This window comes from Panthera onca, chromosome B3 (genome assembly GCF_046562875.1).
Source record: "Panthera onca isolate mPanOnc1 chromosome B3, mPanOnc1 haplotype 2, whole genome shotgun sequence".
Lineage (NCBI taxonomy): Eukaryota > Metazoa > Chordata > Mammalia > Carnivora > Felidae > Panthera > Panthera onca.
The window spans coordinates 60,984,808-60,998,435 of NC_138344.1; the positions used below are offsets into that span (position 1 = coordinate 60,984,808).

At 50.3% G+C, this 13,628-nt stretch overlaps 1 protein-coding gene and 1 long non-coding RNA gene across 2 annotated transcripts in view; one reads left to right on the forward strand and one right to left on the reverse strand.

Annotated features, from left to right (window-relative positions):
* The window catches only part of PLA2G4E (phospholipase A2 group IVE), a 57,315-nt gene extending 47,334 nt beyond the window's left edge, over positions 1–9,981 (forward strand). Inside the window, exons 13-20 of the mRNA XM_078448524.2 lie at positions 130–352; positions 2,991–3,105; positions 3,625–3,762; positions 4,156–4,263; positions 4,805–5,008; positions 5,880–6,046; positions 7,290–7,473; positions 7,921–9,981. Of these exons, the coding sequence (XP_078304650.2) occupies positions 130–352; positions 2,991–3,105; positions 3,625–3,762; positions 4,156–4,263; positions 4,805–5,008; positions 5,880–6,046; positions 7,290–7,473; positions 7,921–8,141 (1,360 nt within the window). The 3' untranslated portion in view covers positions 8,142–9,981. The remainder of the gene's footprint in view (positions 1–129; positions 353–2,990; positions 3,106–3,624; positions 3,763–4,155; positions 4,264–4,804; positions 5,009–5,879; positions 6,047–7,289; positions 7,474–7,920) is intronic.
* LOC144616687 (uncharacterized) overlaps positions 1–10,995 on the reverse strand; it is a 30,037-nt gene extending 19,042 nt beyond the window's left edge. The window contains exons 1-2 of the long non-coding RNA XR_013556259.2: positions 10,614–10,995; positions 9,996–10,235 (exon numbers count right to left, since the gene is read on the reverse strand). This is a non-coding gene — a long non-coding RNA (uncharacterized LOC144616687). The remainder of the gene's footprint in view (positions 1–9,995; positions 10,236–10,613) is intronic.
* Positions 10,996–13,628: the final 2,633 nt, after the last annotated feature.

A 13,628-nucleotide genomic window follows, 5' to 3' on the forward strand; every position in this document is an offset into this window, starting at 1 on the left:
CTTTCCTCCAGGCTTCTGACCTGGTTGGTCAGGGTCTCCCGTGACCTGTCCACCTTCTCTCTGGCCAGGGTCTGGTGTTGATTGGTCCAGGGCTGGCTCAGTTCTCTCCCCATGCCTATCTGTCTCCAGGACCATGGCTACCTTGTACCGTGATCCTGACTGGTCCTCCAAAAACCTGGAGCCGGCCATATTTGAGGCACGGAGGCATGTGGTCAAGGACAAGATGCCTGCCCTATTCCCAGACCAGCTCTGCAAATTCCAGGAGGAGCTTCGGCAGCGCAGTCAGGAAGGCTACAAGGTCACCTTTACAGATTTCTGGGGCCTTCTGATTGAGGCCTGTCTGGGGGATGAGGTAGGTACTCAGCTTCTTCTGGGGTCCGACCTGCCCTGGCTGATGTCCAGCTCTCTTTCTTCATGAGGGGGAGTCTGGACTTCCATTTCAGTGGAAGGAAGTTAGGTTAGACCTGCAGATTCATCTTTGGACCATAGGAAGCATGAGGTGCCCAAGTGCACGATGGAAGAAGACGGTGGGATTGTTTACACATACCCTGTGAGAGTATGACTGAGACCCTCGTGGTGGGGATGGTGTAGGTACAGTCCTGCAGAGAAGAGCGTGTCTTCTGAGAGCCATGCGAAAGACACCAGGAAAGAAAATGGGGAGGGACCTGGAGGAGGCTGGCGAGTCATCAGACTGTGATACAAGTCTGACCCCAAGTGGAGGAAAGAGGGAAGAAGAGCTGGGTGGAAGCATCCTAGACTGCTGGTCCAGAAGGTTCAGCAAGGCTCTTGGAGAGTCTTCTGGACAAGTCATCTGTCAGAGGAGTTTTGTGCCCTCCATGGGCGTGCATAGGCCTGCCTCAGTATCCCTCATGTCAGTCAGGGGCTGGGAGCAGCCCAGTGGGAAGTGTGACCCCAGCACAAACTCAGTCATGGATTTCAGAGCATAGCAGCTGAGGTCCTTAGTTGAAAATCTGCAATGCTCCTTCTCATGGCTACCACACGGAAGATGGGCCCAAGGAGGTTCCTTCTGCCCTGAGATCTAACAATCAGAGCACTACATGCCCAAGAAGGGAAGCATTCTGTGCTGGGGCTCTCAGATGCTGTGAGAGCCATGTGGGTAGTGGTAGAGCAGTGGCATCCCCAGGGGTGCTGTGTTCCTGGACATCAGGGAGAGCTCAGCTAACACCCGGACCCTTCCAGCTGCACAGGCCCCAGGGAGGAGCCAACTTTGGCTGTTGCTTGGCCCTAAAGCAGAACTTTCCACCTAATTTCTATCCAGACCCGTGGTTCTCTGCCCCGCTCCCAAAGGTATCTGAGGAGTTCTGAATTCAAAATAGAATTTGCCAGGAGACAGAAGGATGGCAAATTATTTTCTAGGAGGCTCCCTCTTCCAGAAAACCCAAACAATTTGAGAAACCAAGGATTACCTGAACCTCATCTTCAGAATGCATTCATTCCTTCGTTTTTTTTCTGTCAACAAAATTAAGTGCCTCCTGCATGTCAAGGGGTTCAGAATTGAGGCCCTCAATAGCTTTTTTTTAAATGTTTATTTATTTTGAGAGAGAGAGAGAGAGCACAGGTGCCAGTTGGGGAGGGGCAGAGGGAGGAGAGAGAATCTCAAGCAGGCTCCACACTCAGCTCAGAGCCCAACACGGGTTGGGATCCATGAGCCTAGGATCATGACCTGAGCTGAAATGGAGAGTTGGATGCTTAACCAACTGAGCCACCCAGGTGCCCAGCGCTCGAAGCTTTTGATGGATCCCACCCACCGTCCCCCTCTTGATTACCCACCATCTAATCTGTCCTTATGATGCAGGCAGAAGCTGAGGGTACTGGCTTTTGGATTCAGGCAGGATGGGGTTTAAATTCTGGCCCTGCTCTGTGCTGTTCCTTAAATGGGAATTATATCAACAAGTGGTAGTTAATAATTCTAACTCTACTTAGTGCCCCATGTGCTGAGGAGGAAAAGCACCAAGGCTTTTGACAACAGAAGTATGAGTGTTGCCTGGCGTTTGGTGTGGGAGGAGCCCGGTTTCCCCGGAAAGCAAGTCTAGGGTTGATGTTGGGAGATCTGTGCTCCTCCACTCTGGCCAAGGCAGGAGGCTCTTTCCCTTGAGACTGGGTTCTTCTCTGAGGCTATAGTTTTCTGTACTTCCAGGACAGTCAGCTCTGCCGTGCCCAGATCTCTGGGCCACTATGACAGGCACCCTGCTTGCCTTTCAAGGGAGGCCCAAGTGTTATTTGTCCCACACATATGTTTACCATCTCACGCAGGTTCAGTGGCCTTCGCACACCTGAGTAACCGTGGATGGCCACCTAGCAAGCAGCTGCTTAGGGTCTAAGGTCAGAGCCTGGGCCTATAAGACCTCAACTGGCCTTGACTATACTGGCTGATTCATTCGGGAAGTGGCCTGTGGCCCTGGCTGATCTGCAGGTTCCCACTCTGATTTTGCAACACAGATCTCTAGGGACTAAGTGGGACCGTGGCCCATCTAGTGCACAGTTTTCCAAGCCTTTCATTTAATTTTTTTTTAAGCAGCTCTTTTTCCCCTCCCAAACAAATTTTATGAGAGGCATGCCAAGTAGATAAGAAAAATGGACTTGCTCGAGTTAAAGTGGGGTGGAAATTATGGGAATGAAGAGGGACAATGGTGGCCTTTTCCACCCCTACCTTTTTATTCTCTGGTCCTTGAGACACAAGGAGAACCCTGGGACACCCAGGGACAGCCCTAAATGGCAGATTCAGTCCCACTCCTGTCCATATGTCTGGGATGGTGAATAGCCCAAGCGTGGGTGAACATTCTACAGGTACATTTTAAGAGCAGCTTTGACCGGTGTCAGCTGGGACCTGGACAGAGGTCTGGTGGGCTCAGGAGCCAGGAAATGGTCTGCTGGAGTGTCCAAACTGTCCCCTTAATTCTGCACTGCCTCCAGGCGGCTTTGCTTCTTCTCCTTAACCATTTCATCCCCTTCCCCCCAACCCCCCACAGAGAAATGAATGCAAACTGTCAGATCAGCGTGCTGCTTTATCCCAGGGCCAGAACCCCCTGCCCATCTACCTCACCATCAATGTCAAGGATGATGTAAGCAACCAGGATTTCAGAGGTAACACTGGTGGCTAGAAATTTATAAGGGGGTCCCTTCTCAGCAAGCAAAGGTACCCAGCACACATACCCCGCCACCATAGTTTTGCCAAAGTCTACATCAAAAGACTGCACTGACAACTGAAGAAATTGACTTTACTACCCCTTCTGTGTAGATGGATCAGTCTGGTGGGGTCTTGTGGCTTTTCTAGGAGCAGAGGTTTGATGGATAGGGAAGAGGTTCTACATATTTCTTAAGCTGACCAGAAGGAGGGACTCTAGAGACCTGCCCTGTTTCGAGGTCAGTTGTGGTCTCCTTTTATCCAATTTGGTGGAGCAAATGAGCCATTGCAGGCTACAAAGTAGAGTCGTGCCCTGCCGGCAGAGGCTGGTTGCGGGCGCCCCCATGTGCCCTGCGAGGGAACTGCAGCCTCCCTGCCCCAGGCCCCACGAGGTCCAGGACCCGGTAGAAGCGGTGAGGAGGGGGGACGGGGCTGTCCAAGCCTGAGACTGACACCCTGCCCTGTGGCTTCGTGTGCAGAGTGGTGCGAGTTCTCCCCCTACGAAGTGGGCCTGCAGAAGTACGGCGCCTTCATCCCCACTGAGCTCTTCGGATCCGAGTTCTTCATGGGGCGGCTGATGAAAAGGATCCCAGAGTCAAGGATGTGCTACATGCTAGGTGACTCCTGGTATCCAAGGCCCAGGGGCAGGCCACCCCCCACCGCCCTCCCCATGCTGGGCAAACCACCCCACCCCCCGCCGGCCCCATGCTGGGCAGGCCCCGCCTTTGAATTAGAGGAGTGACAGGGAGGCCTGCTCTATTCCCCCAGGATCTTGTCCTGGGTGCTGCTGCCGATTTGGGTTATCCTTGAGCATGTGACCCTCCTGCATTTGCCAGCAAGCCCTCATCAGTCCCGTGTGTCCAGCTGCACTGTGGGGAGAGGGAAATCAAAGTCTATCCCACCTCCTGAGCAGCCTGACTGGAAGGGAACATCAAGGCCAAGGTAGAAGCAGTCAGTGTCTGGGTAGGGGCTCTGGGATAGAACTGCTCACGGCTGGCCTTGGTCCCTAGGTTTGTGGAGCAGCATCTTCTCCCTGAACTTGCTCGATGCCTGGAATCTGTCCCATACCTCAGAGGAGTTTTTCCACAGGTGGACGAGGGATAAAGTGCACGACATCGGTGGGTGACCCACTGGCTTCCCCTGTTGCTTGGGCGATGGGGGGAGGGATGGATCACAAACTGAGGACCAGTCCACCTGCCATGTGTTTTAGCATCACCTCTGGTTCGCAGAGATGAGAAGGCAGCTAGGGTTAGGTCTTCCCTGCCCAGAGGGGAGAGCCATCGAGGCCTATTCACAAGCTTCAGGGGCCAGTTGTGGCCTGATGGGGGGTGGGGGAAGGGCTGGCAGAGTGGCACGGTGCCCAGGAGAACTAAGGGGTTAGGGATCTATGAGCAAAGTTAAAGGTGGCTCTTCCAGATTCCCTATCCTCTCTGGGACCCCGCCCCCCTTGCCTGTCATCACCCCTCATCTCCATTACGCTTCCCCTGTTCTCTCGCCTGGGTCCTCCTGGCCAAGGCCTTAAAACTTAGGCAAGGAAGGTATGAGCTGCACTTACAGTGGCTGACCTCTGGGTGCCAGGTAACAATGCATGGCTTCACCTGGGCCATCTGGGGACCCCAGGTCTTGTGACCTGCCTTCTCTCCTCCCTCTCCCCTGCAGAAGATGAGCCACTCCTGCCTGAAATCCCCAAATGTGATGCCAACATCTTGGACACCGCGGTGGTGATCCCAGGGTCCTGGTTGTCCAATACTTTCCGCAGCATCCTCACCCATAGGTCCTTCGTGTCTGAGTTCCACAACTTCCTGTTGGGGCTGCAGCTGCACAACGACTACCTCCAGAACAGCCAGTTCTCCATGTGGAGAGGTAACCCGTCCTGGCTGCTTGCCTGCCTCTGCTTGGATAAAGGGGAAGTGCATGTTGAAGCTGCCATGGAGAAAGGATGACAAAATCCCCCGACCACATTCATCGGGTTGGGTGGCAGTCTATCCCCATGGTGTATTCCATGTTTGGTGAGGCTGTGAACGGTAGGTGGAGCGGTGCTCCTATTTAATTAGTTGACTCTGTACAACAATTTCAGCACATAGAAGCTGGGACCCTGGTGGGGAAATGTGGGCCCTGAATTTCTTCAGTTGTGCTCTGGGGGCACCTTTTAGTGTGAGTGGCGCCTTAGAGGTGGGCAAGGATGGCCCAGCTCAAGAATCCCCCACATGGCGAGTGGCAGAGCCAGGTCTTAAACTGTGGTCGTGCAATTTCAACTCAGTGCATCTCCCAGCGCCTCTGAGGCTCAAAGATTGACTTGCCACCATCATTTGTATTTTACTTGCCCGCAGCCTGCAAATGGCTGCTTTGGCCTGGCCTAATGATCCTCATTCTCACTGTCCGGGGCAGAAAGGACAGCTCTGAGCCCAGGGTCTGTACTGATTTATAGGGTGTAAACCCTGTAAACCCTATAAACCCCTGCAACCCCACAAGCAACGTGGCTGAGTCAAAGTAGGTTTTCTATGTGTATCCCATAAAAGATTTGCAACAGCCCCAAGATAATGCCGCTCTTCATCAGTCCACCCCAACAGGGCGCTGTGACTCACCAGGCATCCTGCCTGCAAGCAGGAGGGTGGGAGGGCCAGTCCCAGGTGAAGGAGCTCCAGGCAGGGTATTAGGTCCCTACCAGGTGCCTGTGACCATCCTGAGATCATGGTGCCAGTGCATGATGGTAACTGGATATCTTGGCTTTCAGACACGGTGCTAGATACTTTCCCGAACCAGCTGACGGGGTCCGTGAACCACTTGTGCCTGTTGGACACTGCATTCTTTGTCAATTCCAGCTACCCGCCCCTCCTTAGGCCTGAGAGAAAAGTCGACCTCATCATCCACCTCAATTACTGTGCTGGGTCCCAGACAAAGGCAAGTGTAACAGAGAAAGTCTGCATGAGCAGAGCGCTGTGCCCCTTCTGAGACAGGCCACTGAACGAGCCCCATGAAGCTGAGAAATGGGAGAACACGCATTCCCCACAGGTCCAAAGACTTAGCATCGGAGAAACTCAAGCTTCTATGCCTGATATGAGGTTGGCTGTCCAAACCTCAGGGGAGGGCAGCCAGCTGACCTCCACATGCAGTGTGAGGTTTAAGTAGATTCGTGGAGCGAGTTCTAATTTTATTTCTGAGCAATTTTATTATCTGAGCATTTGCTGTATTTGGCAATTCTTAAGCTGCAAAAAAAAAAAAAAAATTTAAAAATAACCTTAATAGAGTCCAGTCAATTCTAAAGTTTTGTACCATTTTGAGAGCTTATGATGTCCTATTTTCAAAATAATCACATTGCCCCTTTCCCTAGAAAATATGACCCTCCATGTAATTATATTAAGAACAGGACCAGAGGTTTTTTATTTATTTTTCTCTGTTTACCTTTGAAAAGTTCTGGCCTTTTAAGGGAAAGAAATTGTTTTTTGGTCTACTTTCATACAGTCCTATTCTGAGGCCCAGAAAAGGGAAGTATAGATCAATGATAAAGCATGACACCAATGACGATGACTTCAGTTTGTCAATGAGTGACAATGTACTTTCCTACACACGCTCTCACCTTATCTTTATACCAGCTCTTTGAGACAATGACAAAACTGCTATTATTCCCATGTTACAGGTTTAGGAAACTGAGGCACAGAGAGTAGAAGTGGCTCGCTTATTATCACACAGCTAGTGAGCTTAGAACAGGGGGCAGAATGAAGGCGATTCTGATACTCTCAGCCCACTTGCTCCTTCTGTGACATCATGTTTATAAAGATGCTTTTTCAGAGTCGGCCCTTTGTCAGTTCCCAGGGCCATGCACATCGCACAGGAGCCTGACCAGACATGGCTATGCCTGGTGTGGCTCCAGTCACCCTCAGGCTGCCACCCCCATCTACCCAGGTTGTGTTTGGGTGAAGCATCATTGAAAGGGCTCCATCCACCTTCAGAAGGAGCTTTCACTTGGACACAGACCAACCTACTGCCTTAGGCTCTTTGTTCTAAAAATAGCACAAACAGGCAGAGTAGTTAGAGACCTGAGTTGTTAGCAGGGGAAATCAGGAAGCTGGATCTAAGAAGTTCATGTTTCTTACCCACCCCCACCACTCCTAATACTCAAACATGTCCTCTTGTGATGTTCCAGCCCATGAAACAAACCTGTGAGTACTGCTCTGTGCAGAATATCCCCTTCCCCAAATACGAAGTGCAAGAAGGGGACGAAAATCTCAAGGAGTGCTACCTGATAGAGAACTCCCAAGAACCTGATGCTCCCATCGTGATTTTCTTCCCACTCATCAATGACACCTTCCAGAAGTACAAGGCCCCAGGTAAGCCACCTCTGAGCTTGGCTCCCACCACCTGCTAGCCTTGGGCCAGGAGCTCCTATCTTTAGACTTGTGCAGTCTTTTGACTTTACTAACAGGAAAGCCTGGCTTAGCTCTAATCTGAGTCAACCGTGGCTTTAGGAAGAAAGAAAGGCCCCCCCACCCCTCCATGAGCCAGCAATGCCGTCTTCTACTCTTTCAGTCATTCAGCATTTATTGACATCCAACTGTGTGCCTGGCACTGTGTCATGCCTGGGCGGCCCTAAAATGTGCAAGTCACATCCCTGCCCCTGAGGAGCTTGGAGGTGTGCGTGTGCGTGTGCGTGCATGTGTATGCACGTTTTCATGCAGGTGTGTGCGCCCATGTGGGCTGAGACAGGCCATAGGGAGAGATACAGAAACAAGTCATTACAACCTTCCATGTATAGCAAGTCCTTCTGCCACCTCCAGGTGTGGAGAGGAGCCCCGAGGAGCTGGAGCAGGGCCACGTTGACATTTATGGCCCCAAAACTCCGTATGCTACGAAGGAGCTGACATACACAGAGGCCGCCTTTGACAAGCTGGTGAAGCTCTCTGAGTACAACATCCTGAATAACAAAGACAAGCTCTTTCAGGCCTTGAGACTCGCGGTGGAGAAGAAGAAACGCCTGAAGAGCCAGTGTCCCTCCTAAGTCCTAGGGAGCCTCACCGATCCTGTGTCTGCTCCCATGGTCAGAGGCACGAAGCCCATCAGGGCTGACTGGCCTGCACACCAGCTCTGCTCTCTGGTGAGGGGTGCAGGCAGGCTGGCCCTGGCTTTCTATCAAAGAAATATACATTTTTAAAAGTTGAGAGAGAGAGAGAGAAGAAGACAAAGGAAGATAACACAGACATGTGTTGGGATTTTATACCCATGGCATTTTTTTAAACCTTTCCCTGCAGGGAAAAGGGCCCAATAGCCACAGGCTCCCACACATGTCCAAAGTGGCCTGAAGAAGAGGCTAGTTCCTAAGAAACTCGGCCTGCACAGTGGAGCTCAAAGCCCTCTCGACTCTACTGCTCTCTGCCTCCTGGCATGGAGGGCCTCCAGGAGTGCACAAGAGGACCTGAGGAACACTCTGTGTTCTCTGGAAAAACAATTTTTTAAATTTAAGGCAATTACGTTCTTGTGATTTTTATAGGCTATGATATTTTGTGGTTTTCATTTTTATGAATCAGGGTATTAATAGATGGCGTGATGCTGGAAGATCTAGACAGAGTGCTAGATATCCTGGTCTCTTCAACAACAAAGCCAAACAGGTGACTGATGGGTTTCAGCAGCCCCCCTGCAGCCACTCAGAGCCCCAGGACTGGTGATTCCTGAGATCCCACCCACGCAGCCCCATCTGGGCCCCCAGCTCCAATGAAATGCCAGGCAAAGCCCCAGTCTACAGCTCAGGTTCACAGAACAAGGATCTGGGATGCAGCTGAGGGACGTTTGAGTAGGTAAATGGATTCAGGCATCAGGCTGGCACTCGCTGACCAACCTGCTCCAGGAGCACCGCTGAATTCTCTTATCACCTTCCTCTCTGGTTTCCAGATGGGATTATTTATTTCTAAATGGGATTCCTCTTATTTATCATGTAAACACAATGGCCAGCACATCCCACCTCTTGGAGAGTCACCCCCAAAAGAATGAAACTAGGAAGGATCAACCTTTAAGGGACTCGGTTAGCCCTGAGGAAGAAGCCCATCCTTGTAGATGGTTTGCAGATAAATCACTGGGGAAAGGCCCAGGACACAGAAGCCCAGTCAAAGTATCCAGGTCTCCCATCAGGCTGGGAACTTGACTAAAGAACTGTATAACCTGAGCCATTGAGATGTCCAGGCCGATGGAAGGTGTGCCCAGAAAGGCACGTGGTCCCAGCAAACATGGAACATAGGGCCCTCTTTCTTGGCCTCTATGCTCCCATAGGCAGTCCTTTGGTTGTTAGGAGATGGGTGACGATAAGTAACGAAAGTTTAGAAAAAGCAACTTCCAAAATACATCCTTGGTGGGCCACTGGTTAGAAATGCAGAAGCTCAGGCCCCACCCCAGCTCTGCTGAATCAGAGTCTGCATTTTAAGGAGATTCTCACCTCCTCTCTGTTGCCCTTCCCCCAGACCCTCATCCCCGTAATGGCTACACATATTAAATTTGAGCATCGTGGACTCGCGCCATACTCTCCTATAAGCTGAGAAAGTAGGAATTAATCAGCTCACCTGAACCACTGGTAAACAAGGCTTCCAGACCTGCAAAACCCGTCCCCACCCAGATAATGCCGACCCGGGACGCCACCCGTCTCCTCCACCAGAACAGCCAACAGCCTCCACTTTGACATCTTTTCTTTCCATCTGCAGCAAACGGGCTCTCCTTAAATTAGCAGAGTAGGTCAGGCCACAAGACCTGTGTGTTATAAGATGAAGGCAGCCCTGCCTTAGATTCCTCAAAGTGTGAGGCTTATAAAACCATTGTATTATTTGAGCACAGAATAAAATGGCCATGTGGGTAAACGCCGTTGACTCACCTTCATTCATTATCTGGTGCTGCAAAACATGCCTAACTCCTGCCCTTGTCCCTGCCTGGGCTTCTCACACACCACGGCCAGCCCGCGGCGTGAGAAGGCCGCTGTTTTTTCTGTTTTTAGGAAGCCATGTCGGCAACCAATGGGACACCAGCTCTCGCCGCCTGGTGCCCTTTGAGATTCAGATGGTTTCAGGAAGCACTGAGCGAGCAGAAGGACAGGCAGCCGGCCCCAGCTGAGCACCTACGGAGCACAGCGGTCACTAAACAGCCTCTGCTTTCCAGGAACTTAGATTTGAATTGGGGCAGGGCAGGATGGCGGGGGGGGGGGGGGGGGGGGGGGAACATGACAAGATTTTTATATGAATTTGAGAAATTAAATAGTGACTTCACTTCTGAAACAATGCCGGCAACGTCACAGAGCAGGAGAGGAGCCAGGACTGCACAAGGGATAAGGACAAAGTGTCATCGACCCTGACAGAGGCAAGGGTACAGTGGTGGGGAGGCCAGGGAGGCTCCCTCCTCAGACCCCCTGCTCTCTGTCTGTCATACACTTAAATAGAAAAAAATTAAATAAAAGTCCTCTCTCCCCCAGTGTCCGTCCCTGCTTGTCTCCCCTTACCTTCCCAGGAGACCGGCCAGGATGCCATACTGCCACGCAGCTCAACCTGTCCCACGGCAGATGTTTTCTGTCCCTATTTCCCCACGAAAACACTTCTCCCCAAGGTCGCCAATGCCCTAATTACCAGATACACTGAGCCAAATGGCACCGGCCCTTTACAGGCCTTATCTTACTTGATTGTTCTCAATATTTGCCACCGCAGACCACTCCTCCTTCCTGAAACCCTCCCTTCCCACGGCTTCCTTGCCAACAACCGTTCCATTCAGACCTGCCTGCAAATATTACCCTCTCGCTACATGCCGGTCACTGTTGTAGGCCCTGGGACAATAAAAACGATTAACAATTGACCCCACACCTCAAGGAGCTTCCTTCTGGTCCCACGTAGGAGGGCTTCATAAAAACAGCGCCTTGCAAAACAGAGGGAAAGTTCCATATTAGCTGCGTACACACGGGGCACGCATTAAGGGTTGCCAGCCAGGCTCCCCCTAGGGGGAAGGGGCCAGATTTGCTGGACACCCATCCATCGTGGATTTCTTCCCACGTTTCAGCCCTTCCTCTGGTCTCACCTCCCCTGCTCTCCATTAACTGCTGGTATCCCCTGGGGTGCTCTCCTCAGCTCTCCTCTCTGTTCGCTCCATACTCTCCTTAGGCAAACGCATCGACACCCAGGACTTCAATTACCACTTCCATCTTGAAAATTCTCAAACCTTTAGCTCTAGCCAAACCAGTTTCCTAAGTTCTTGATTCATGTATTCAAATTCCATACCAGTTAGCACTACTTTTTTAAAAATTATTTATTTATTTTGAGAAAAAGTGTGTGTATGAGCAGGGGAGGGGCAGAGAGAGAGAGAGAGAGAGAGAGAGAATCCCATGTGGGCTCCACACTGTCATCACAGAGCCTGACACAGGGCCCCATCTCAGGAACTGTGAGATCATGACCTGAGCTAAAATCAAGGGTCAGATGCTTAATTCACTGAACCACCCAGGTGCCCCTACTTTTTATTATATAATCAAAAGATCAAAAGTTAGAGTGACTTAAAGAAGATATAAGAAATTTATTTCTTTCTTATTGGAGACCCAGTCTCCTTTCAGCTCTTCTGCCATCCTCAAGCTTGCCTTCCGGTCCAATATGGCTGCTGGAGCTCCAGCCATCCACAATGAACACACCAAACTAGCCCTGGTCTGCCTAGCTCTGAATTTCTTTCCTGTGACAGAAAATTAAACTTTTATCTTAACAAGATAATGAGAATTACCAGTTGTTCCAATTATCTGTTGCTTAGCAAACAAACAAAAACAAAACAAACAAAAACCCATAATATCATGGCCTAAAATAACCACCATTTTATTACACCCACAGATTCTGTGGGTCAGGAATTCAGAAAGGGCACAGCAAGGACAACTCTTATACATGTGTGGGGCCTCAGCACAAATGACTTGGAGTGCCTGGGGAGGACTCAGATGGCTGGAATCTGGAATAGCTGGAGCTGAAGGATCCGCCTCTGAGACGGTACCTTCATTCACAGGTCTGGTGCCTGAGGGGGGAGGGCAGAGAGGGATGAAGGACAGTTTCCATTCGACTGACTGTAGTGCACCTTCATGTGACCTCCCTAGTATGGTGGTTTCAAGATAATCAGCCTTCTTAAATGGCAGCTCAGGGCTCCAAGAGTGATGTCACACAGTGGCAGGTACATGGCATATTATGACCTGGTGTCAGAAGTCACATACCCTCACTTCCACAGTAACTCTATTGGCAGAAGCTTTCACAAGCCAGCCTAGATTTAAGGGGAGGGGACAAAGATCCATCCCACCTCTTGATAGGAGGCATGTCAAAAAATATATGTGGCTATATTTGAAATTCCAGCCTGCATTAATTGAATCCTTAATGTTGACTTTCCCTCTCTTCCACTAAATGAATGTCACATTTTGGGTTCTATTACTGCAGACTCCATTTCCAGTAACAAATTCAGTGTTAGTTAGGAACTACTTTCATCTCTGACTAGGAGAGACCTGACAAATAGTGGCTTAAACACATGCCTGTAAAAGAAGCCCAAGGGAGGCGGTCCACGGCTGGCACGGCGCTTCCATGATTCATCCCAGATTCTGCTCCTTCTAGCTCTGATTTACCATCCCGTACATAGTCCTTGGTCTCATGGTCCAAGATGAGCTCTGCAGCTCCAGCCATCATAACTATATCCCAGGCTACAAGAGAGAAGGGGAGAGCAAGATTGAACACTTTTCTTTCTAAAGGAGACTTCTTGCAAGTCCCACACATCCTTCAGGTAACATAGCAGCCCCCAGAACTTGGTCTTATGATCATACTGAATTGCAGAGAGACTGGAAAATTTTGTTCTTACCTGGGCAGCAATGGGTCCAGCTGAAAATGAGAGTTCTGTTGCTGAACAGAAGGACAATTTAGAGGCAGCTGGCAGTCTTACTGCAAGTACCTACTGGACATCTCTACCTGCATGTCCTATAAGCTGTATCTCCAAGTGGCAGCAGTGACCTTGCTAAGTGGCCGCAGAGAAAGGAGAGATGTGTCTGGGAATGAAGGGGAATCTTCCCACACCACAATACCTCCTCTAATCTCTTCAGCATGTGTCTCTCAGCCCTTGAACCACTCTGGAATTTAAAGTATCAGAATAAGACACTGGACTTGGTAGGCATTTAGAGCCAATCACTGAACACAATCTAGAGCAAACCTCGTGAACATCAAATTACCAAAAACAAGACGAAGGGAAAAAAAAAAAAGCTTCCACAAGAACTACAATTAAAATTTCAATATAATGGGGCCCCTGGGTGGCTCAGTCGGTTAAGTGTACGACTTTGGCTTAGCTCATGATCTCACAGTTTGTGGGTTCAAGTCCCACATAGGCTCGCTGCTGTCAGCACAGAGCCGGCTTCATTACCTCTGTCCCCCCTTCTCTCTGTGCCCCTCCCCTGCTCATGCTATCTCTCTCTCTCAAAAATAAACCTTAAAATTTTTTAAATAAAAATAAAGAAATAAAGTTTCCATAT